Source organism: Elgaria multicarinata, chromosome 3 (assembly GCF_023053635.1).
Source record: "Elgaria multicarinata webbii isolate HBS135686 ecotype San Diego chromosome 3, rElgMul1.1.pri, whole genome shotgun sequence".
Lineage (NCBI taxonomy): Eukaryota > Metazoa > Chordata > Lepidosauria > Squamata > Anguidae > Elgaria > Elgaria multicarinata.
Window position 1 is genome coordinate 153,457,767 of NC_086173.1, and position 25,442 is coordinate 153,483,208.

Consider the following 25,442-nt stretch of genomic DNA (forward strand, 5'->3'; position numbering starts at 1 on the left):
CTTCAGTTCGGAGAAGCGATAGCGGAGTGGCCTGATTCGCCTCCGACAAAGGTGTGGGGGGGGCTCCGGACGCAGGGAAGTTGGGGGAGGGAGACTCACCTGACGGTGGCGCCACCACAGTTTGTGCAGCGATGGTGATGAAGCGAGGTAAGGGGGCAGGGGGGCTTACCTGCCTCAGTCACGGGCTTGAACTGAGGACCAGGCCTCAAAGGGGAAGCAGGCTGCAGGCTGCTTCCGCTTTGAGGCCCGGCCCTCAGTTCAAGCCCATGACGGAGGATGGTAAGGGGATGGGGGGAGTTTTGCTTACATGGCTCCGCTGCCGCCGCAGTCCTTGCAGCATCAGCGGAGGAGCCGGGTAAGGGGAGAGGAGGGAGGTGGGCTTACCTGTGTCTGTCAGGGGCTTCAATTGTAGCCCCGGCTTGAAGCCAGAAGAGAAGGCCGCGGCCTCTTCCATCTTCAAGACAGGGCCTCAATTGAAGCCCGCCACGGAAACAGGTAAGGGGGCAGGGGGGTTGGCTTACCAGGCGCCAGCGGCAGCGATGTCATTCCGGCGCCAGCGGCGGAGCCACATAAGGGGTAGGGGGCCTTACCTGCCTGCGCCACAGTCCATGGTGGGCTTCAACTGAGGCCCCAGCTTGAAGCCGGAGGAGGCCGCAGCCTTCTCTTCCGGCTTCAACCAGGGCCTCAATTGAAGCCCGCGACGGACGCAGGTAAGGGGGCGGGGGGTTAGCTTACCTGGCACTGGCGTGTGTTTGTATTTGCGTTTGCGTGCGCACGGCAGACGAGTTCAGCTCCTGCCTCTCACTCTCCCCCGCGGTGTCATCTCCCCGGGACTCTCTTTGGTGTGTGCTCGCACATGCGCACGCAAATGCAAATACAAACACACCGAGGGAGAAAAGTGTTTTGCAGGAGGAGCCGCCACCGCTGCCGGGACGCGCCAGAAGAGCCGCTGGGTGGGAGGTGGGATTATTCGAATGGAAGAACACGCGAGGGGGAAGCGGCCAGAGAAGCGTCTTTGAATGGGGTAGAGATTCTTCCACAGGCGGCGCTGCCTAGCTCACAGTACACACAGTAAAGAAAGAGTCGCTTCCTTTAGGTACGTCTTTAAAAAAGGCGCCTTCGCAACGACATGTAGATCTGGCCCCAGTGACAGTTACAGAGTGTGGCCACAATTTCTGCCAAGCCTGCCTGAGCAAGTGTCTGGGGGAGAAGGACACAGAGGCCTCCTGCCCCCAGTGTAAAGGAACCTTCCAGAAGGAAAACCTCAAGCCAAATAGGCAGCTGGGCAACTTTGTCGAAATTGCCAAGAAATTCAGGGATCAGGGGGCCAAGGGGGCAGAGGAGAAGGGGAGACTCTATGAGAAACACCAGGAGCCCCGAAGCTCTTCTGCAAAGATCATGAAATCATTTTGCACAATACAGACAACGGCCTGGAACGGGTATCAGAATGCAGTTTCTTCAGATGTTTCGTGGCTTATGGCATCCCTGCCTCGGAGCTATGTGTGACTGGTGAGTTTGGTTGATATCTCTTGTTTCGAAGTGGCCGCTTCGGGCCATCCCATTCTGTTCCAGATGTTGTTCTGGGAGTTATGGGGTTAATAGTAATATAATATTGTAATGGTTTTAGTCCTAAATATTGTTTTGAAGTATTGCTACTCATGCCACTATTTCTGGCGTGGTGTTATTTCTTAATTTAAAGCGGTTGTTTTGGCCTGTTCTGTTTCAGCTTTTATGTCGGTCTCTTTGTTTCTTACATGCTGATGATAGTGTGAGGGAACTGGCTGTCATTTCCGGTTATGACCTTAATGAAGGCCGTGCTCTTTGTGCATGCCTGAAGTCCGAGGCAGACATTCCTACCGAACAGGTTTGAACCGTTTGTGCTATGCTGCCAAGATGCGCACGCAATTCCTTTGTGTAAAAGTGTGGGCGTTTCCTCTGCATGAGGGGCGTGTATAAAAAGCCCCTCCTCCCAGTCCCCAGGGCAGCCGCCCGTGGACTCATCCCGTGCTGCTGTTTCGCTAGCGAATAAAGCTATCTGTTTGGACAAGAACTTTGGTGTGGACTCCAGTTTCTCTGTGTGGGCTCCAGTTTTTCCGTAACATTCCTGGCGCCCAACGTGGGGCCGCTTCCTTCAACAAGGAAACCTCACGGAGTACTGGACAGCCTGCCAGGGAGATTTCCCCCACTCCAGCTTGCCTCCTCGCAGCTCCCCCCCAGGCGTCCACCGACACTCATCGGGAGCGCGCCGTCAGCTTGCCTTCGGCTTCGCTGATGCCTGGTGATGTGGGGACGGACCGACCTGAGGGGGCGGCGTGGACGCAGCTGAACCTCTGTGGAAGTTTTGCTACAGATACCTTTCTAACCGGCGCCGGAACTTCAAACAGGCAAGTAACAATGAGCTCTCTGTAATCTGTTTCTGTTCTGTTCAGCCAGCTCCCAGGAGCTGAAGGAGGGGCTGGATCAACCCCTCAGAAGCCGGAATGTTTCTCTCTGTAATCTGTTTCTGTTCTGTTCAGCCAGCTCCCAGGAGCTGAAGGAGGGGCTGGATCAACCCCTCAGAAGCCGGAAGGTTTCTCTGTTTTCTGTTTCTCTGCTGGGCTGGATTTGGGGAGGAAGGGTGTTGTCTGTGTAATTGGTGTGTGAATGGCAGCCTGATTCCCATTGTTGACCGTTGGATCCATCAGTCCTCTGGCGCCATTTGGTGCCTGGAAATTCCAGCAACGTGGGCTGGCAGCGTGTGATTGTGAACCTATTGTTTCACCAACTGACTCCCCCACTACCGATAGCCAGTTGGTTCCCCGTCTACCCACCTGATTTGTCTGTCTGTCTGGTGAGTTTAGAAAGTTAGGATGGGGGGAGGTTCTTCCACTCCATTAGATTCATGGTAGAGCTTTTTTTGTAGAAGTTTTTTTTTTGACACTACCCAGTGTAATGTACAAAGGCGAAGAAAGATAAAAAGAATCCAGTCCACCACCTGAGGCAGCTCACTTACAGTGCTTCAAAGGACAAACCAATCATACCTTGTCCTCAGGAAGAACTGCCGCCGCCTTATGTTTCGCCTACGGCGCCCCAAATGAGGCCCCCACCAACGGTGCCCACTGTTCAGTTCCGCTACTACAGAAAAGTTGGTGTTGTGTTAAAGTGAAAGAAAAAAAATTGTCAGTTTATGTTTTCCACCCGGCCCAGGTGAAAAGAGAATGTTTTTTTGTTTCCCTCCTACGCATCCCCCTTGCAGCCTCCTCCTCCCTAGTGGTTTTTTTTTTTTTTGCTTCTCCTATGCTTAGCAGCTAGAGATAAGCAGTTTTGTTTCAGTGAAAGTTTTGTTCTCAGTGGAAGTAGTCCAAAGATTTTGAAGACTTTCTGTATTTTGTCTTTCACTAACCTCAGATAATTAGAAAATGTAGAACCCCATTTTCACGGAAGTAATGTCTTCCATAGCTTTGAAGATTCACTGCCTGAGTTAAAAAGCTCCTTGTAAGCACAAATAGTTTTGCCAACCGTTGTGCCAAGATGGGAGAAAGGGAAAGTATGTTGCTGAATGTCAGAAGAATGTAAAGTATATGAATAGAAGTGGTGAAGAAGATAAGAAGTTGAAACATAGGGGAGGAAGAAAAAGAGAAGGGAAAAAAAAAAGGAAAGTGTTTGAAGGTTAGTGTACGTGGCATGGTTTTTGACCAGAAGGAAAAGGGGGGTGAAGAAGCCCTGCCTTGAAAAAGTTAGTGAATGGACAATCTTGCGTCCTCTGCTGACGAAGATTGGAAATACTGAATTGCTATATTTTTGTGTGTTTTGAACGTTGTGTTCTGAAAATTGCCCAGCCCTAAATGCAACTACAATTGAAGCCTAAAGCACCCCTGTGTTCTTGCATCAGTATCCTTTGAAATTAGAAGCCAGAAGAAGAATACAGCTGTTGCTTTTTAAAAATGGACTTGTGAAATGATTAAAGCAATTAAAAACTCCAGCTTGCATTACTGTGTTTGCACTACCAGCCTCAAGTGTGCTGTGCCAAAAACGTGGCACAGACCAGTGGAGTACAGTGGAAGAAGCTGACACCTGAACCCTGCCTGCCAGTCCAGATATGAGATCAACCTCCTTGTGGACCCAAGGCTTGCCTCATTGAATCCTGCCACGTTGATACCTGAACTACAAAGAACTACAAAGAAGTTCCAGAGCATGAATGCCTTGAAGTCTTGCAACTTGGCACCAAACCTCGCCCAGACCTATATGATGACCTCGAGTTGTTTACTGATGGATCCAGCTACAATTGTACAACAAGCAGCTGAACTCGTAGTATGCACAGAAGCCCTGATGCTTGTTTCAGGCAAAAGACTATATTTACTGATTCAAAATATCACATGGACAGATTTGGAAAGAAAGAAGATTTGTGACTGCCCATGGAGCAGTGACCCATGGAGAATTAACAGTTGATCTGTTAGAAGCCCTGATGTTGCCAAAAGAATTGGCTAATTTGTCTACAAACAGCTGCCATAATTGGAGCTAGCCCATTTCTCAGTATTTGAATCCACCTTATGCAAAAGAAGACTTGGAATTAGCACAATAACTCAAAGTTTTCAAGAACCCAGAAAGATGGGATTTGTTACCCCTGATGTGCCAAGAATCATCATGACCTCCCTGTTTAAAGACCAGGTGTTTAAAGACCTCACAAGATGGACATTGATCAGACTCTTCAATGACTGAAAGACTTTTTTGAGAACCATGATCAGCCAAGGAATATAAATGCTCAGTGAATTGTTTTTACTGGCTTCATTTGTAAATGCATCAAAAGAAAAGCCCCTGCAGACATGGACTTGTTATCTTTTTTTTTTAAGAATCCAGAACACCATCGCCCTGCTCAGACATCTGGAGACTGCAGGTTACCGTGCTAGTCAAGCCAAAGCCCAAATCTGCAAACAAGAAGTGACATATCTGGGCTTTATCATCAAGAAGAACACTCAACTTTTAGCTGCCAGCAGGACCCAGGCAATCAATTGTATACCCCAGCCCCGGAACAAAAAGAATTACGAGTTTTCCTGGGCATGGCAGGGTACTGCCGGATCTGGATCCTGATCTACGCCGCCCTGACACAGTCCCTCTATGAACTCTTGAAACAGAAAGTCCCTGAATCCGGGACCCTAGACTGGACATCTGAAGCAAAAGGGAGCCTCCGGAATCTTAAATCAGCCCTTACCAGTCCACCCGCTCTAGGACTACCTGATATCAGCAAGCCCTTCCACCTCTATGTAGACGAAAGGAAGGGCACAGCCGTGGGCGTTCTGACCCAGAGAGTGGGTTCGTGGAATCAGCCTGTAGCATACCTAAGCAAGAATACTGATCCTGTGAGCAGAGGTTGGCCAGGATGTCTCCGATGTATCGCCGCCGCATGCCTGCTCTTAACTGAAGCCATTAAACTTACCTATGGGCAGCACATAGAAATCACTGCCTCACACTCCATGAAAGCTCTGTTAGAAACCCACGGACCAAAGTGGATGACCAACTCCCGACTTGTCAAATACCGAGCGCTGCTGTGTGAGAACTCTAACGTGCAAGTGAATGACTACGTAGCCCTGAACCCTGCGACTCTGATGCGCTTGCCTGAGCCAGTTATACAGGATTGCCAAGAAATAATGGACACCGTCCATTCTAGCAGACCCGACCTAAAAGACAGTCCTGTGCCTGGCAGCATCGTCCTTTTCACTGATGGAAGCAGTTTTGTCCAGCATGGTGTCAAAAAGGCGGGTTTCGCCGTAGTGACAGAAGATGATGTCCTAATTGCTGAAGCTCTTCCACCTGGCACATCCGCTCAGAAAGCTGAACTCTTAGCTTTAATCGCTGCACTAGAATGGGGAAGAGAAAAGAAGATCACGGTCTATGCAGAGTTACAAAGAAAGCCTGTTAGGGAAGACGTGGGACGGGCCATACACCATTATACTGACTACGCCTACTGCTTTAAAGGTCCAAGGGAATTCCAGTTGGATTCATTGGAGCCGAGCCAAATTAGCCGCACCCGAGAGATGGCAGGCCACGAAAGGTGCGGGCCTAAAGCTCACCCTGAGGAAACAGCCCTCACCGCTGGACGCGACGGGAGAAGACTCCTCGGGACCGGCAACCGAGGGAGTGAAATAACTGGGGGCGCTGCATCCCCTCTCAACCTGGAAAGAAGAGGTGGACACCGCCCGAAGCACGTTTTGCCTATTTTGCTCTTCCTGCTGACCCTGAGCATATCATCCCAGAAGTCAAAACTTGATCTCTGCTCCTCTTGTATACAAACAGTGAAGCTGCATAACCAAATCAAACAGACTATTATATATCAGAGTAAATTGCAGTGTACTGAGACCAAAACGTCTTGCACTTTCCGTAATGTTTCTTTCTCAGCATGTTCTCTTAATGACAAAGTCACATGTTTTGATCCCAGAGAAAAATCCTGTTAAATGGCACCTAGAGGTCAGAGATGCTAACCAGCAAGGTACACTATTGTAGAAAATACCCCTTAGAACCCCAAATTCTCCAGCTTCTGTGATCATAGACCCTTGCAAGATCTCCCACTGGCCAGATCAGTGTGGGGATCTCAGCTGGGAGAAGACATACATGCACGAAGACAAATATATATGCCCCTCCACAGACCTGATGCAGACTACCATCCCCAAACAAGCCAATTGCGATAACAGCTGTCCTTATTAGAACTGTGTATGGTGGGCCACTTATCCAACAACAACACCCCCTTTAGTAAAATCCACGCCTCTTTAACCAAAGTGCCAGTCCTCAGTAACTGCAAAGCACAACAGTGCAACTTAGTGAATTTTACCGTTTTTAACCCACAACAGTTCGTGACCACTTTTGGGAACCAATTCGGGCTCCGCATTCATGGACGGGGAGCAGATCCCCTGGGGCGGATTTATCTGAAGCTCACCCAGTTTGTAGAAACAGGCCACACCATACAAGAGCACTTCTTCCAAGACATTTGGAAAGAAGTCGAACAGCCTTTTGAAGTGCCAGAGATAGCGCGCAACCTTTTTGTCACTTTTGCAGAAACTGTTGCTGCGACTCTGAATTTATCTAATTGTTATGTATGTGGAGGAACCAACCTAGGAGACCAATGGCCTTAGGAAGCCCAAGAATACAATGTCAGCCAGCCGCATAATGAGACCACTGACCCCAATCCCCATAGTCAGTGGATGCTGACAAACACCCTAATTGGAAGGTGGTGCATCCAAAGAATATCTTCCGGGGCCCCCAAGATCGGAGAAACCCCGTGTCAGACCATTACCACGCTGAAGCAAACTATCTTGTCCTATTGACCAAATCAAACCGTCATACCTCCTAATCGCCCATGGCCAAGCTCACTTCAGGCCAGGGCTTAGGCTCATGGTTCAATTAGTTTGGTGGGCTAAAAGAGATTATCAGTATTGTTGTTATAAGAATTATGTTATGCTTGCTGTTACCCTGTCTTATGCCAATGATTATACAAAGTTTGAAGGACATGATAGAGCAAATTGCAGATAAACGTACTGCAGTGCATCTAATGGCCTTGCAGGATTACAGGCAAGTCCCTGTCAATGATGACAATCTGGGATAATGATAGCACTCTGTGCCTTCGCTAAGAGTGTATCAAAGGGGGGAATGTGAGGGAACTGGCTGTCATTTCCGGTTATGACCTTAATGAAGGCCGTGCTCTTTGTGCATGCCTGAAGTCCGAGGCAGACATTCCTACCGAACAGGTTTGAACCGGTTGTGCTATGCTGCCAAGATGCGCACGCAATTCCTTTGTGTAAAAGTGTGGGCGTTTCCTCTGCATGAGGGGCGTGTATAAAAAGCCCCTCCTCCCAGTCCCCAGGGCAGCCGCCCGTGGACTCATCCCGTGCTGCTGTTTCGCTAGCGAATAAAGCTATCTGTTTGGACAAGAACTTTGGTGTGGACTCCAGTTTCTCTGTGTGGGCTCCAGTTTTTCCGTAACAATAGTGAGTCATTTACAAGCAAGCAAACGCCCACTTCCTGAAAGCCAGGAAAGTGAAACTAATTCTGTCTGCAGTGTGTGGAAGCCATGGCTGCTGCTGGGAGTCCCGTCCAGGATCTCTGTGAGGAAGCCACTTGTTCCATCTGCCTGGATTATTTCAGGGATCCAGTGATGGTTACAGAGTGTGGCCACAATTTCTGTCGAGCCTGCCTGATCCAGTGCTGGGGGGAGAAGGACACAGAGGGCTCCTGCCCCCAGTGTAAAGGAACCTTCCAGAAGGAAAACCTCAAGCCAAATAGGCAGCTGGGTAACTTTGTCGAAATTGCCAAGAAATTCGGAGATCAGGGGGCCAAGGGGGCAGAGCAGAAGGGGGGAGTCTGTGAGAAACACCAGGAGCCCCTGAAGCTCTTCTGCAAAGACCATGAAACCCCCATCTGCGTGGTGTGTGACAGATCCAAGGATCATGAACATCACAAGGTGCTTCCTCTGGAGGAGGCTTCCCAGGAGTATAAGGTAGGAAAACATTGTAGACCTTGGTGGGGAGGGGGAAGAACTCTGGGTTCTTCTTGGGAAGTTCTCTGTAAAGTCCCTGCAATAAGAAGATATTGGGACTAAACTATTTCTTTGTTACGTTCCTCTAGCATGGATGCAGTGAACATGCACGTTCTTTGTTCTGTAAATAGCAGCCACAGGAAGCCTGAAAATCGGAAGGGTGGAGGGTGGGGGCTCTCTCCACACCGGGGCAGCAGTAGGGGAGCAGGGGCAAGATGCTGCAGCTGCACCTCTCACACCTTTCCTTCTCTCTCTCTCTCTCTCTGTCTCTCTCTCTCTCTCTTTGCTCCAGCAGCAAGCTGGGTGGGTTTGTGTGTCCCGCAGTGTTTACTGTGTCGGCCAAAGGTGGTGGTGGTGTGACCCCCAGCCCCAATCCCCATCTCAGTGCATGTGAAACTCAGACTCCCAGTGGATGGAGGAACTTTAATGGTATGAAAAAGTCCGCTGAGAACCTCCCCGCTCCCCAGTACAAAGACGGATGTCAGGGAACAGGAATATTGTTCACTTCCTCTTTCTGTCTCACTAAACCAAACATGAATTTTTGTTTTTGCTTCAGGATCTGATCCGTCGTCACCTGGAGATTCTCAGGGAAGAAAGAGAAAGAATTCTGGCATATAAGGCAGAAACAGAAAAGGAGAATAAAGAACTTCTTGTAAGTGTCAGTTTTACTAGGGGTCTGTCTAGATGATATCGTTTATTTCTTTATTAAATGATTGGTATCCTGCCCTATATCACTGAGACGTAAGGGCGGCATACAGATAAAAACAGAACAATGTAGACAGTACAGAATATAAACAACGAGAAACTTATTAAATCACCTGCAAATTAAGATGAGCAGAAATTTTTAACAAGCACTAGAAAGAATCGAAAACAATTAAAACTATGTGCAACCATGGAGAATATAGCCTTCAAAGGCTTTGATAAAAAGCCATGTTTTAACCTGGGGCTTCTCCATACGGCTGTTTACACCTCCGTAAATGCGCATCTTTCCATTTTCGGACAGATGACGTAGCCACAAATACGAAGCCATCCAGAGGCAAACCCTGGAAACTCCGCTCCCCAAAAGTAGGGCATTTACCCCAACCTTTCTGGTAGTGGAGCCAACTCCGTGGCTCTAAACAGGGGTGGGGGGGAGATTACAATGGAGGGGGGGAGAGAGGAGAGGAGAGCAACAGTGCCGTTCTTCCCCCCTTTTTATAATTTTATGATATAAATATACAGAGCTGTGCATTAACAAATTTTCGGAGGACTGGGCAACCTCCAATCTGAATATGCAGACCTCCGCATATTATGCCTTCTAAGTTAAAAAAAGGAGGGACAGCCACGTTCCTTTCCTCCTCCCCCCCCCCGGGGGATGAATGGCCCCATTTCTTTCCTCCTCCCCCCCCCCATTTTTTAAAAAACCTTTTCAGAGGCGGCGGGGAGGAAAATTCGCACTTGTCTTCCTTCCCGTGCAGATACCGGGAAGGCAGGCAAATGCAGGTACAAGGTGCCACTCAGCACCAAAGCACTTCCGTATAGCCGGTGGCCTGGCGCTGAAATGAAGCCAGCATTGTCACCAGTCGGGTCTCCAAGGGGAAGGCAGTTCACAACGGGCAGGGTGCCACAATAGAGAAAGCCCACTCCCCTGTCCCATTATAACGTATGTCTCCCTTTGGTGGGACACAGACGAGGGCTCCTCCAGCAGATCTCAGGCGGGCAGATATATAGGCAGAGGCGCTCCCTCAAGTTTCGAGGTCCCAAGCTGTTTAAGGTTTTAAATGTCATTGTCAACACTTTGAATTCCGACCCGAAGCATATAGGAAGCCAACGCAATTCCTTTTAGACGGGTATTATATGGTCTCTGTGAAATGTACCCGTCTTCAGTCTAGCTGCTTCATTTTGCATTAGCTGCAACTTCTGAGTCGTCTTCAGGTGCAGCCCCATGCAGAGTGCATTGCAGTAGTCTAATCGGGACGTTACCAGTGCATACACTACTGTGGCTATGTTATCCCTGTCCAGGAAAGACCATAGCTGGCGGATCAGCCGAAGCTGACCCAAGTACTCTGGGCCACGAAGTCCACCCGAGCCTCCAGTGTCAAGGATGGATCTAGGAGTACTCCCAAGCTACACACCTGCTCCTTCGGAGGGAGGACAACCCCATCCCGAACAGGTCGCTTACCCAATTCCCGGACTCGGGAACCACCAATCCACAGAGCTTCCGTCTTATCAGGATTCAGCTTCACAGCCCCAGCTGTCTCCGATGACAAGGAGAAGTAGAGCTGAGTATCACCAGCATACAGATGGCACCAAATCCCCAATGACCTCCCCCAGTGGCTTCATAGAGATGTTGAACAGCATGGGGGATGGAATAGAGCCCTGTGGCTTCATATCCATGGGGTAGAACAGGAATCCCCCAATACCACTTTCTGCAATTGGCCCTGCAAGTGGGAGCGGAACCACTGTAACACAGAGCCTCCTACTCCCATCTCACATATCCAATCCAGCAGGATACCATGATCAATGGTATCAGAAGCTGCTGAGGCATCCAGTTAGATCAACAGGGCAGCACTTCCCCTGTCTTTCACCCGGAGTATGTCAGAGCAGCCAAGGCTGTTTCAATGCTGTGCCCTGGCTTGAAACCAGACTGAAATGGGTCTAGATGACCAGTTTCCCCCAAGAACGCCTGAAGCTGTCCAACCACCACACGCTCAAGCACTTGGTCTTTGCCCCAGAGTGGCCCCAAATCTATGCTGTGTTGGTTAGATGACGCAGCGGCTGATTCGGGGCAAATAGGTGGAGATCCGCAGCTGAAAATTCAGGCACTTACCCTGACTGTTTCTCCCTGAGTGAAGTCTTTTGCTCCGTGGCTGATCCGGGGTGCGGTCCTGGCAGATGGCGACTGGCAATTGGTCACCGGAAGCCAGGAAGAGGGCAGAAGGGGGCGGCTCCAGTACTTGGATGATTGCTGGAACACCCCCTGCTCCCTCCTTGGCCTGGAGATTAGCAAGTCCAAACCCACAGGAAGGAAACCACAGGGTTTGGGGGGAATGCGGCCCCAATGAGGTCCTATCAAGGCAGCCCCTAGGAAGGGAACAAGGGCTTCAACCAATATGAGTCAAAATGTGACGTAAAATGCAGAAGAATCCAAAGCCCCCAGGCAGCCTGGCTCTGCAGAACAGCTCTTGCCTGGAATGGCCAAACCTCCCAGAACGGTGGCTAATGAAAGGCCAGGCTGAGAGTGGGCCCTGGTACCTCTTCTCGATCCTCCCAGAGTGCAGGACACAGAATAACGGGCTCATGTTAAAGGAAACCAGATTCCAGCTGGACATCAGGAAAAACTTCCTGACTGTTAGAGCAGTACGACAATGGAATCAGTGACCTAGGGAGGTTGTGGGCTCTCCCACCCTAGAGGCCTTCAAGAGGCAGCTGGACAACCATCTGTCAGGGATGCTTTAGGGTGGATTCCTGCATTGAGCAGGGGGTTGGACTTGATGGCCTTGTAGGCCCCTTCCAACTCTGCTATTCTATGATTCTATGATCTTAAAGGAATCTTTTTCTCTACCGAACATGGATATAAGATCTCTGAAAACTTAAAAAAAAATTCCTATAAAATTCCTTTAAGCTTCTTGATGCTGTGAAGCTTGGTCCTATTTCTGACTCTGGCTCCCCTTTCTCCCCTTTCCATCCACTTCTTGCAGAAGGAAACCAAAGCAGAGAGGGAAAAGGCAGTGGCTCAGTTCAGACAACTCCGGCAGCTTCTGGAGGAACAAGAGAAGCTTCTGCTGACCCAGATAGAAGGCTTAGAGGAGCAGATTGCCAGGAGAAGGGACGAGCACCAGGCCAAACTCTCTGAAGAACTCTCCTCTCTTGAAAGCCTCATCCAGGAGTTGGAGGAGAAGTGTCAGCAGCCAGCGAGTGAACTCCTGCAGGTAAGACGGTGGCAGGAACAGCCCAGGAACTTCCTCCCAAGGGTAAAGCTGACTTCAAGACCTCCCTGCCTCCATCATCTACAGAAGGAAAAGGCCCAAGGCAGGCACTGCAGACCCCTTAGACACTTGGCAATCGTAAGGTGATACCTTTAAGAGAATTCTTGCCAAAGCCAAGTTGGGAAAATTATAACCCTAATCACCTGCTGCTTTTGACATGGAAAGGAAGGCTTCATTCCTGCCTGGGAAAGCACAGGGAGAAGTCTGCCATTGATAAGGCCAGGTGAGGCGCTCAAAATAGACCTGTGTGCATTAGGGGTATGCAGAGTGGGTATTCTCTGCCCCAGAATTGAGGACGGAGCTATGTTGAGGCGGTTCTCCACCCCAATTTCCAGAGTGGGTCCCTCTCTCCGCACCACAAGAGAGTTTGGTGAAAAACCGCTCCGTTGTCGGGTAACTGCTACATGGGAATTAACAGACATGCTTACACCTCACTCAGTTGTAAAGATAAACACATGAAAATTGGCACTGTGACAGCTTTTAAAGAGAACTTTAGGCTGGCCAAGTTTGGATCAGATCTCTGCATGCAATGATTTATAGCGAATTTTTAAAATCTGAACTCAAATGTCCTCTCAGGCACCTCTCATGCCTTGATCTGTATGCCGAGAGAGAGGGAGACGAAGCAGCAGGAGAAAAGCGCTTCGTGCAACAATAAATGAGTAAATATTAATGCATAAATGCCACAACAGCAGCAGCAGGAGGAGGAGGAGGAGGAGGAGGCACCACACGCACACACACACACACACACACACACACACACACTCACTCACTGTCTGTCGGGCACATTGGAGCAAGTCGAGTCAAGGCAACAACAGCTTCCCCGTAGGAGGCTACGTGGCTTGGAGGAGGAGGAAGAGGACGAGGAGGAGCACCCCCTGCACCGGAAGCCCAGCCAGCCAATAGGAGTAATAGTTTAACGGAAATAAAGAGCCTGCCTGGCTCAGGTGCAGAAGCTTTCTCCCTCCCAATGCCAGTCTGGCTTCTCAGGTTCTCACCTTGCCACCAGCAGAGATCCGTTGCAACCTCCCTTTTAAACAGAGACATTTTTCCTTCCCCTGCTGAGACTCAGGAGTTTCAATGCACCCCAAATTCAGCTTCAGGATTGGGTCCCAGAGGCACCCCTGAAATTCCACCCTGTTTCAGGAGGTTCTCGGACCAATAGTGGCCTCCTTTCCTGCACCCTCTTTCTATTCTGTGTGTGTATTGTGACCAGGGGCTTTGCATTACACGGCAGGAGAGGGACGACCAGGTGGCCTGGAATTGGAAACTTCTCCCTCCTCCCGGTGCTCAGTAGTAAGAATGAAGGGGACAGCGCCCTCTAGTGGAGGTTTTGAAGTGCAACTTTGGCTGCACATGGTGGGAAGTCTTGAGATGTAGTTGAAGAATCAGGATATCCAGGGGTTTCCTTTTAACGGAATAAATGGGGGAAGGTGCAGGAGACATCGACAGAGAGACCCCAAACTTCCATGAGAGGCCAGTCAGGAGCATGCTATAAATCACTTATTTAGAGAAGCCCCATGTGTCTCACTGCCCTGTTCTAAGAGAAACCCCCCCTTGGAACCTTCCTCCCCCACCCCCAATCTGGAAAGTTCACTCTAAACTCCCTCCCACCCCCAGCACTGTTAAGTACTCCTAATTGCATAACAGATTGTTTTGATATTGCACGCTTATGAAGAATGCCCTAGCATCGAATTTCTCCAATTAAGAATCCTGAGATTGTTGAGGGTTTGTGGAAATTATTTGAAGAAGCCAGGGCTTGAAGCACTGTCACTGCTGGCATTCCTCTTTTTTGTCAAGGGAAATGTCCCCATCTTGGAGTACTTTCTTGTCCTAAAAGAGAGACTCTAAATTGTCAGTGACTCTGCACAGGGAAATAGGCCAACAGGGTTGGCTGTGACCCAAAAGTGGGTCACAAGATCAGTCCAGATGGGTCACTGCAAGGGCAATTTTGAAAGTGGGGCCCATGTTGCAGGTTGGGGTCCCTCGTGGTTCTTGGATCTGGACCTGTGGGAGACCACTGCCTTAAAATGCAGGTCAATGTCTCTCTGTTGTGAAAGCCTGAGAGTTTGACCAAGGCCTCTTGAACCCCCATTGTAGGATGTTGTATCTATTCCTCATAGTCCTTGAGTGGGGTGGGGGTGGGGTGCTATGTGGAAGCATCAGCACTTGAGCATGAGAAGGACCAGGGTACCATAGATGGGTGACTGGCAGGCACTGAGTTCCCTCTTCTCTCTCTCCTTTCTTTGCAGGACGTGAGAAACACCTTGCAGAGGTAAGTGGATCCCACTCATTTCCATGATGGTGGGAAGGGTCTGGATCACATGGGAAGCACATGGCTCCCTCCATGCTCCTGGGCAGAGGACATTGGTCTCCAACATCTCATGGACTCCAACATCTCAGTGATTAAAACAGGGACCAGCACTCCTTTCCTTCCTTCCCTCCATCACACATGGTTGAAGGCTCCTCTCTGCCTACAAAACATCTCACCCCAAAACACACATACAAAAACTCCACAGACCAAACCTTCTCCCAAAACAACGCAGGCAACCCCGCAGCACAGGCAAAACACAGACCACTAACCCTAACTAGACACAAACACAAGCATCCCATCTGCCCCGCTCACCCCCCCTCCCCCAGCCATGCTCACTGGTGTGGCTCCCAAAGGGTTCTGTATGGGCCAGTGTGGCTGATGCTCCCTCCCCCAACAAACGTTGCCCGTTCTCTGTTCTGAGCTTTCTGGAATTTCCGTTTGGATTGAATGGATGTGGGTTACCTTTTTCCCCTCGCCACCAGGAGTGAGAAGGAGACATTTGAGAATCCAGCAGCTTTCCCTCCAGAGCTGAAGTGGAGGATCTGGGACTTCCGTGAAATAAATCCCTTTCTGGAGAGAGTCATGAAGCAATTCCAAGGTAAGGGAGCATGGCTGCAGGGATGCAGTGCTGGGCATTAATTTATTTTATTTTGTTGGTGCTACAAACGGTGGCAACAGCAGTAAACAGCAGGCTTCCATTTTGGCAGCCTGGCCACCATTTCCTTTTCCTCCAGGAATACCCAGAGTGCATTTTGTTGCCCCTCCGCTCAGACTGGAGAAGGTTTCTTGAAGGTTCTCCAATTCTGCTTTGGGTTTTCACCATCCAGAATAATTTAGTGTGTCAACCTCCCTGTTTACTCTTGACTCCATATCCCTCACTCATGAATCTAAACTGCAGGAAAGAGATAAGGAATGAGTTCCCTTTGGGGGGCCCACAGCTTATCTCGATTGGGAATTTTGTCCACTGATTCCTCTCCTTCCACGCTGCTTACCCCTGACACCATCTTCTTTATTCACAGATTCAATAGCCGTGGTCTCCCTTCACCCTTCGGGGGTCCCCATCACTGATCTCCACTGTGAGAACTGTCCGTTTCGTCCTCCCTTTCCTTTTTTAAATCAAGGCTGCAGAGCTATTTTGGGGTGGGGCCCAGATTGCCCTCCACCTCACACACTACGGGGCAGATGATGGGAAACCATTCCTTTCCCCCCACTGATGCTGGAAGGAGGACTGCAACGGTGCCTCCTCCCCTGACAGAGAAAGAGGTCCAGCCCCCTCCGCATCCACCCCTCTGATCTGATGTGATGCGGCCTGGGTGCTGGGAATCCCCTGCACAGGGAAGATCAGTCCTGCCACTCATTCCCATCGTCCCCATTATCTCTGCTCTCAGATCAGAGATAGCTGTAGGGATGATGGTTGGGAGGCATTGGGACTCACCCCCACCGCGGGTAGCGCCTGCACTTCCGGACCACCTCTCATCCATGCTCCTGTCTCTGTTCCGAGATTGGAGATAGCCATGGGGATGAGAGGGGGTGCGCATTGGGACTGCTCCATAATAATAATAATATTATGGTCAGCCGGAGCTTTGGAGTGTGCTGTCATCAGTATGCTGACGACATGCAGCTCTATTTCTCCTTTTCAGCAGGAGAGGCTGTGGATGTGTTGAACTGGTACCTGGCTGCGACAATGGACTGGATGAGGGCTAATAAACTGAGACTCAATGCAGACAAGACTGAGATGCTGTTAGTAGGTGATTCTGCTGACAGGATGGGGGGTGTTCTACCGGTTCTGGATGGGATTGCACTCACCCTGAAGGAGCAGGTTCGTAGCTTGGGGGTTCTTTTAGATCCATCATTGTCACTTGAGGCTCAGGTGACCTCGGTGGCACAGAGTGCCTTCTACAAACTCCGGTTGGTGGCCCAGCTACGCCCCTATCTAGACAGGGATAACATGGCTTCAGTTGTCCATGCTCGAAGTTAGATTACCGCAATGCGCTCTACGTAGGGCTGCCTTTGAAGACGGTTCGGAAGCTGCAGCTTGTGCAAAATGCAGCGGCCAGATTGATTACAGGAACCAGAAGGTTTGACCATATAACACCTGCTCTGGTCCGCTTGCACTGGCTGCCTGTATGTTTCCGAGCCCAATTCAAGGTGCTGGTTTTGACCTATAAAGCCTTACACGGCTTGGGACCACAATACCTGACGGAACGCCTCTCCCGACGTGAATATACCTGGTCACTACGTTCAACATCTAAGGTCCTCCTCCGAGTGCCTACTCCGAGAGAGGCTCAGAGTGTGGCAACAAGGGATAGGGCCTTTTTGGTGGTGGCCCCCAGACTATGGAATGATCTCCCTGACGAGGCTCGCCTGGCACCAACGCTGCTATCTTTCTGGCACCAGATTAAGACTTTCCTCTTTGCCCAAGCATATGGCGGCACATCTTAATCACCCACATGTTTAGTTTTTTAACGGTTTTTAATGCTTTATGTGTGTATGTTCTGTGTTTTAGAGTTTAAAACTTTGTATACTTGTTTTTATCTCAATTTTCGAATTTCTGTAAACCGCCCAGAGAGCCCTGGCTATGGGAGCAGTATATAAGTGTAATAAATAAATAAATACTAATAATAAATAAATAATAATATTAATTTTATTTATTTGTTACCCGCCTCTCCCTTTGGATCGAGGCGGGGTACAACACAAATGCAAACGCCATAAAATACATATAATTAAAACATTCAAAACTAATACATAATTAAAAGCAGCACATTATTAAAAGGCATCTTAAAATTCAACTGCGTAGGCCTGCCGGAAGAGATCAGTCTTTATAGCTTTCTTAAAATCCGGAAGGCTGTTAAGTTGACGAATCTCTCCTGGCAGGTCATTCCATTAGCTGGGAGCGACAGAGGAAAAGGTCCTCTGGGTACTAGTTGTCAGCCTTGTTTTTGTTGTCTGGAGTAAATTCTTCCCAGAGGACCTGAGTGTGCGGGGCGGATTGTACGGGAGAAGGCGATCCCGCAGGTAGCCTGGACCCAAACCATGTAGGGCTTTAAAGGTGATAACTAACACTTTATACTTCGCCCGGAAACTAATTGGCAGCCAGTGAAGAGATTTTAAAACTGGTGTAATGTGGTCACTCAATCTAGCCCAGGTGAGTGCCCTTGCTCAGCCTGCCACACATGCCCACCACTATCCCTGATCAGAGATAGTTGGGGGGGGGATTCCTCCAGAGGGTGGGGCTTGGAGACTAAGCTCATTCCCGTGGAGGAAGACCAAGAGGCTGTGCAGGCCGGACTGTGGTGCCCCATAGGTTGGATTAGGACTAGACCCCTGGTTTAAATGGCTACGAATTCATGAGTATTGGATGACAATGAAGCAAACACAGGAACAGGGGAAGGAATTTTTAAAAATCTTTTTGGAGCTTCAGGTATATAAGATTTACAAGGCTAAATTGTAGCCCATGAGGGCTGTTCTAGCCATAGGAAGGGGAATTAAATACAACTTCTATCCTAGTTCTGCCTTCTGCTTCTCATTTTCTATGTTCTACAGAGAGTTTTGTTTTTTTATTATTTCGGTCGCAGTCCTAGATATGCTTCGTTGAGGTTAAGCTGCACTGAACATGATGGGACTTACTGCGCCAGTTTGCATGACTCCAGGGTAGCTACTAAGCCCCGGTGGCTTGGGCTTGTTGAGTGCTGGCCTGGTTTGCATAGTTATTCTGGCTGGGCAAAGGCTTCTCGTGTCGTCTGAATCTAGGGAGGGTGGCTTGTTGGGGTAGTTAAGAAGCCACTCCAGACCCATGGCCTGTGGTGCGGCTGTGGGTTGACTTGCTAACCTTCCCCACAAGCCTCCCCCACTGGCTTTGGATGAAATGAAACACTGAGAAACACGCATAGAATTGTACTGTTATTTGGAATCAGTTCAAAGTTACGAAGAGGATCTCCCTTTCACCAGATTGGTTTCTACTTGATTCATAATGGGCCTCTTAAAGTTTCTATCATTTCCTTCCCCAGATGCGCTGCTAACTGGACTACCTGTGATGAAAGGTACATTTCCAGTTTATTTATTTATTACATTTCTGTACCATCCATAGCGGATGCTCCCTGGGCGGTTCACAAAACCAATGTGAACCAAATGCGCTGGAGAGATATGGACTGGTCAGATATTTCACTGGCTTCATTTCACTGTGCTTAAACCGTTCTGTCCTGCGCCCTTCGGAACGATAAACAGGTTAATTATGAGTGATCAGCAACTCTGTAGTGATGTTGGGTTCTCCATATCAACAAAGCAGGCACAGACAGGGGGGTGGAGCTATGGGCTCCTCCCCTCCATACTTCCCCCTTGCATTCAAATACCCTTTTGCAAGACGTGTCCATGTATAGAGGTGACTGTGCCTAGGGAGGGCTCCATGCAATCAGGACATGTGAGAAAGCAAAGCTCGCAGTCGTGTGGAGCTCTGGCCATCCATGCACACTTGAGCAGGCAGAGGCATCTCACTGAGGAACGTTCCAAGAGACAGGATGGTCTGACCAGCATTGGGCCTCGTCATTGGTATTTTAAAACATTAGAATTTATTGATAAACATACAGGCTGAACATAGGTAGAGGCACAACTTGGATGCTCCAGTAGACAGTTCTAAAGTTCACAGATCACTGGAGAGACTCCTCCAGACCCCTCCAAATTTATACTTTTCATGTCAACATATCACTGCGGTTATTAATAAGTCAAAGGCTGTAGCAAATGATATGCTTATAAAAGAGGGATTCCGGGACGAACCTGTCTGGCAGATGTTCAGCATTATACTATATAGCTTTATCCTTAATTAACCAAAGCAAAAAACGACAAAACATTTTAGAAGAGTTGAAAAACTGTGAAGGGGGTATTGGAGAAGGAAATACGCTGATGAAGTTCTTGGCACGAGCCCACAGGTGCCCGTCACAGTTGACTTTCCCCTGAGGGAAGAGCCTCTGGCACCGTCAAAATCATATCTCTGTGAAAGACTTCAACATGCATCTGAACTGCAAATATGCACATAATGGCTTGATGCTTTCAAGAAAAACATACAAATTTGAAATATCGGTGAGACAAGGAAACCCATTACTAGGGCTGGGTGTTTGTGTGTGTGTGTGTGTGTCTACATGACGCCACTTTGCTATTTGATTCCCTCAAAAATCTGCAGTGTCACTGCTGCGTGAGGAAAACCATCAATTCAGTTATCTGGCCAGAAAAACCACAACGTCAGCGGCCATTCTGTTTGCCAAGCCGAGCCTGGGTCTTGCCTTCCCGATCCGCCCAGAGCTCTGCCCATCACTGACCCACAAAGACACAACGTTGTGACCTTGGGGCAAAGGGAAAAGTCGCAGTAAATGGACACATTAAAAAAAGCACAGTTTCCAGGTGAAAAGCCCAATGGGGCTGTGAGTTGGGAGCTGTGTCACATAAACAGCACAGCACTACTGCGCAGTCACGATGGGGTGAATAGGATGTATAGATACCCCCTTGTCTCATCTCAGAGGTATGCCTGATTTTGCAGGGTGCATTTCAGGGCAAACCCCCAAATGACACAAAGTAAATGTTTGGAGGGAGCTCATTCCTCTTTAGGAAGCTCATTCCACCACTGGGGTGCCACAGCAGAAAAGGCCCTTTTCATGGTAGCCACCTCCCTCATGTCTTTTGGTTGTGGCTCCCAGAGAAGGACCATTGAAGATGTTCTTAGGGTCTGGGCAGGTCCATACGGGAGGAGACAGTCCTTCAGATAACCTGGTCCCAAGCCTTTTAGGGCTTTGAAGGTCAATACCAGCACTTTGACATGGACTGACATCCAGGGCAGCTGGAATGATCATGTTTGTAGACGAAGGTTGGAGTCAATCCAACCTTCCTGCAAGGTAGGCCCCCGGACCAAACGTCCTGTCTTCCCCGGCCACCCCTCGCCCTAGCCCTCTTCCCAACCGGGGCGAGCCAGAGATTCCTAGAATAAAAACACGCACACTCAGCTAAGGGCCAAAACAAGTTGAATACCATTCAGCTAAAACTAACACGTAAGGTTTTGGCCGGAGGTCGTAGCAGCAAAGGCGGAAGGGGAAGAGAAGAGGAAGGGAAGGAGAGGGGATCGAAGGAAAGATGACAAAGGGGCAATTTGCAAGGAGCCAGGGCTCCATCTACAACCTTCAAACACACAACACACCCCCAGCCATAAAAGCGGCCAGCCTTGTCTCAGGGAATCCAGACACTGAAAAAATAAACGAAAGGCCCTAGCTTACTCCGAGCAGCCCGTCCATGCTTAACCTGGGTGTTCTTCCACCAAGCCAGAACAGAAGAGGATCATCCCAAACAGGATGCCCTTTTTATCTCCTTTTGGACTTTAGGGCCCCAGGACCTCCCTGGCTCCTAACAACCCTCCCCCCGTAGCGAGGGCTTCACCCTCCTTCTCCCAACTGAACCCAATGATCCTAACGACCAGGGAGAAAACCTGCAGGTGAGAGGCCGAACCTGACCTTGGAGTCTCGGCGCCAAGAGCTCCACACTCCCACCCACACTCCACATACCGTCATAGCTACATAACACATACCAGAACAGATACAGAAGAAAGAATAATACAGTTAAAGAGCCAGTACAGCCAGCAATGCCCCATGTCCTTCACAACGTTGGCCAGCCCCTGTTAACAATCTCCCTGCCTTGTTTTGGACCAGTTGAATTTTCCACACCATTTTCAAAGGCAGCCCCACGTATAACGCATTGCAGTAATCTAGACAGTACAATGTCAGAGCATGGAGAACTGTAGCTAGGCTATCTCTGTGCAGATAAGGGCGTTGTTGGGTTATCAGCCTAAAATGATAAAAGGTGAGTTCACCTGTGGCTCAAGTGACAGTTCTGGGTCTGAGAGCACCCCCAAACTACAAACCGATCACTTAGGGGGTGTGGGACCCCCTCCAGAACAAGTTGAACATCACTAAGCTGGGCAGATGACCCACCCAGTAACAGTATCTCCATCTTGTCTGGATTGAGTCTTTTTTGTTGGCCCTCATTAGGGATGGCGCAAACATCCGCTTGGGTCCTTGAGGGCAGCAGATGGACCCACGTCTAGCCCTCGCATCCCCAAACGGATGCACCCTGCGTGAGGACAGACCTGTGCCCCAGTGCTTGGGCATGAATTGGCCTGGCCTTACTGCATCACATCCTTTCCCTGCCTGCCACTGCCATGAATGCAGTGGGGGAAATGCACAATTTCCCCAGCCTTGGGGAAGTCCCATGTTCCCCGCTCCCACACACATACGAATGGGCTCCTTAAAGGCCCTATTAACACTTGTATTGAAGGCCCCATTGGCGGGTCTTAACACGTGATTCCCCAAGGCTTAACACACGATTTCCCCCTCCACACTAACGGTGGACGCAATCAGTGTGGAGTGGGGAAAGGGTGGGTGGTCTCCCAGCAGTCCCAGGGCCTTGCAAGCCTCCCTCCCCTTGTCCAAATCTTGGGCGCAGGCCTCAGCCCCATCAGGGGAGCACCTGCAGGGTGGATGCTAACCCCTAGCCTTTCTCCAGGCCATTACTGGGCCCCGGCGCTGATTCAGAACAGCCACTGCCTCTCCAGGATTTGATGAAAAACACAGGTGGAGTTGGGTGTTGTCCGCATATTGAGGACAGCCCACAATATATTTATTGATTTATTTAAAACATTTATATCCCGCCCTATATCATTAAGATGTCAGAGCGGCGTACAGATAAAAACATACAGTATAAAACAATAAATATGCACAGTTAAAAACAAATTAAACGATGATCCGAGTTAAAACAATATATAATTTAAAAACCATAAAAGCAGTTAAATGAGTTAAAACAATGTGTCAGTGAGTTTAACAATCAAAAGGCTTTGTTAAAAAGCCATGTTTTTATTTGGCGTCGAAATGAAATCAATGTTGGCGCCAATGGGGCCTCCAAGGGGAGGGCATTCCACAGCCGGGGTGCCACCCCAGAGAAAGCCCTCTCCTGTGTCCCATCATAGCGTATATGTTGCATTGGTGGGATGCAGAGAAGGGCTCCTCCAACAGATCTAAGGTCTCGGGCAGGCATATATAAAGAGAGGCGCTCTCTCAAATATCGAGGTCCCAAGCCGTTTAGGGCTTTAATCGTCATTACCAACACCTTGAATTCCGACCGGAAGCGTATAGGCAGCCAGTGCAGTTCCTTGAAGACCGTTGTTATGTGGTCTCTATAAGATGTACCCGTCATCCAATATATGTACCTCTAAGGTTTCATTTCGGAACCAGGTCTGTCTCCCCTAATTCCCAAGAATTAGCGCAAGTGCAGTCATTATGCCACAAAAGTCTCATATTAGCATTGTATAAAACGAAATGGGCCACCCAAGACACTGGCAAGAGAAAGGGCTCCTTTGCATGTTTGTATCTTGCACCCAAGGTGGAGCCTCCAACTGCTGCAAAAGCGAACGAGATACTAGATTTTCATAGTTCTATTGACAACCCAGTTATCTGTTGCCAAGAGGGAGGGCAGAACCGGCTGGCTGCTCTCTGCTCAGAAGAACGGAGACTCCTCCTTCCCCCTGGAAGTCTCAGTTGGCCCATTCAGAGGCAGCATCAAGGGGTGGTGGTGAATTCTCTGCTCTCCTGCCTCCCTCCACCCTCCTCACCCAGCACACACACACACACACTCACACACACACACACACACACACAGAGCACTGCCAATGAGAAGGCATCCTGGAGCTTTTCCATCTGTTCCTTCTTAAGAGAAGAAGCTCAGGAGGGACAGGAGGGGAAGACAACATGTCATTCCTGGAATGAGGCAGGGCCAGGCTGCACTAAAACCCTGATCTGGAAGCAGCAAAGAGTTGAGTGTTTTGAGAGTGGGGTTTTTTTCTTACTTGTAAAATGTGGGGGGAGCCCTTAGCTGGGAGGGGCAAATTGGGCATGGAGTGGGAGGGGCTGTGGGGGCTTCCCAGGGAAATGGAGGGGAATACAGGGGAGGGGGAGTTTGGCCACTCAGGGTGGGCCGGAAGGACAGGGGGAGGGAAAGGGAGGAGAGGTCTGGGGAAACTGGTTTGGGGGAGCTTTCATGTTGGTTCTGCTCTGAGCATTGGAGGTATTCATGTTCCTGTTATCATACTGAGTTGTTTTCACATTCCCTGATTTTAGAGGAAATCGATGATCCCTGTGGGGTGTTAACACTTAAGACCTCCGCCATTGTCCCAGAGGATTCTGCTGACCTTCTCTTTTCCTCCTCTCTCTCCACCCCCAACAGCAAACGTTACTCTGGATCCAGACACAGCGAATCCCAGGCTCATCCTGTCTGAGGACCATAAAAGCGTTAGAAGGGGAGACAAACGGCAAGATGTGCCCAACAATCCTGAGAGATTTGACACATATGCTTCTGTCCTGGGACGTGAGGGATTCACGGCAGGCAGACATTTCTGGGAAGTCAGTGTGGGAAGTGAGGGAGACTGGGCTGTGGGGGTCGCCAGAAAGTCTGTGAGGAGAAAAGGCTGGATTGGACTTGGTCCTGAGGAAGGGATGTGGGTTGTGAGGTATCGTGGAGGTGTATATAGGGCTTTCAACCCCCCTCATTACCCTCTTCTGTCCCTGAGTGGGGATCTGAAGGGGATCCGGGTGTCTCTGAACTGCAATGAGGGACAGGTGTCCTTTTACGATGCTGACAGGGGGACCCTCCTCTACACCTTCTCTGGAGCCTCCTTTGCAGGAGAGACAATTCTGCCCTTCTTTCATGTATGGGAAAAAGGCCACCTGAGGATCTCTCCTTAAGGCAGCTCAGAGCCTTCCTCACTTTCCCTCCTCTCCAGACCTGAATGGTTAATCTAAGCATCAAACCTACCTTTGTCGAGGGCCCCTTTCCCCCTTCTGCAAAGGCCCCCTGAGAGGCCTCCAGTCACAGACACCAGAACTACATGGACTAAAATGATGCCTGATTTCCTCCCTCCCTTTTCCCAGACTTCTCTCATCTCTCACTTCTTAAAGAGACAGAAGCACATGAATAATCCAGACCAACATTTTTTTTAACTGCATTGCTTCCATGGCCACAAAAATTCTCTCTCTCTCTCTCTCTCTCTGCACAAACACACACATACACACGGGTGCATTGTAGCTTGTCAGCATTAAAGTGAAGTTCCATAAGGCGCAACACCCCTTTCCCAAGGTGCCGGCTGTCCTGTGACCTGCCGCAGGAGAAAGGGACTCTGAAAACTCAGCGCCCGGCAAGGCATGCAAGGAGAATGAGCCAAATTCTCACCTGGCTCCCTTGCGACAAGGACCAATGAACTGGAGGGCGGAGGAGGAGGGGCGGGGTGGGGGGCAGCCACAATAGTGGGAGAGCAAACAAGTGAAAAGAGAGTTCATCAGTATGGCGATGATCGTGAAAGGGACCAGCACTTGACGCGCTAAAGAAACAGAGGTTAAAATTGCAGGTGCATACCAGGAATAAAAAGTAGGTGTGATGGAGCTTTAAGACTTATTCAGTATTTTTTTTCCACTTCATTTCTATTGGACACTGCAAAATTTCTTTAATACTGGACTGTCTAACTCCACTAATTGCTTACAGTGTAATACACCTAATGCTCTCTGTTCGAGAGCAATCCTCTGTCCCCTAGACAGCGTGCGTGTGTGTGTGTGTGCGCGCGTACGCGTGTGTATGACAGGAC

General features: G+C 49.4%; 1 protein-coding gene across 1 annotated transcript; it reads left to right on the forward strand.

Moving 5' to 3' along the window:
• Positions 1-1,421: 1,421 nt before the first annotated feature.
• LOC134396069 (E3 ubiquitin-protein ligase TRIM7-like) lies at positions 1,422-25,242 on the forward strand. Its single transcript, XM_063122421.1, has 8 exons — positions 1,422-1,509; positions 7,957-8,464; positions 9,060-9,155; positions 12,184-12,414; positions 14,721-14,743; positions 15,265-15,380; positions 18,790-18,822; positions 24,032-25,242. Exons 2-8 carry the CDS (start codon positions 8,039-8,041, stop codon positions 24,547-24,549), a joined length of 1,443 nt encoding a protein of 480 aa, XP_062978491.1. The 5' UTR covers positions 1,422-1,509; positions 7,957-8,038; the 3' UTR covers positions 24,550-25,242.
• The last annotated feature ends 200 nt before the right edge of the window (positions 25,243-25,442 follow it).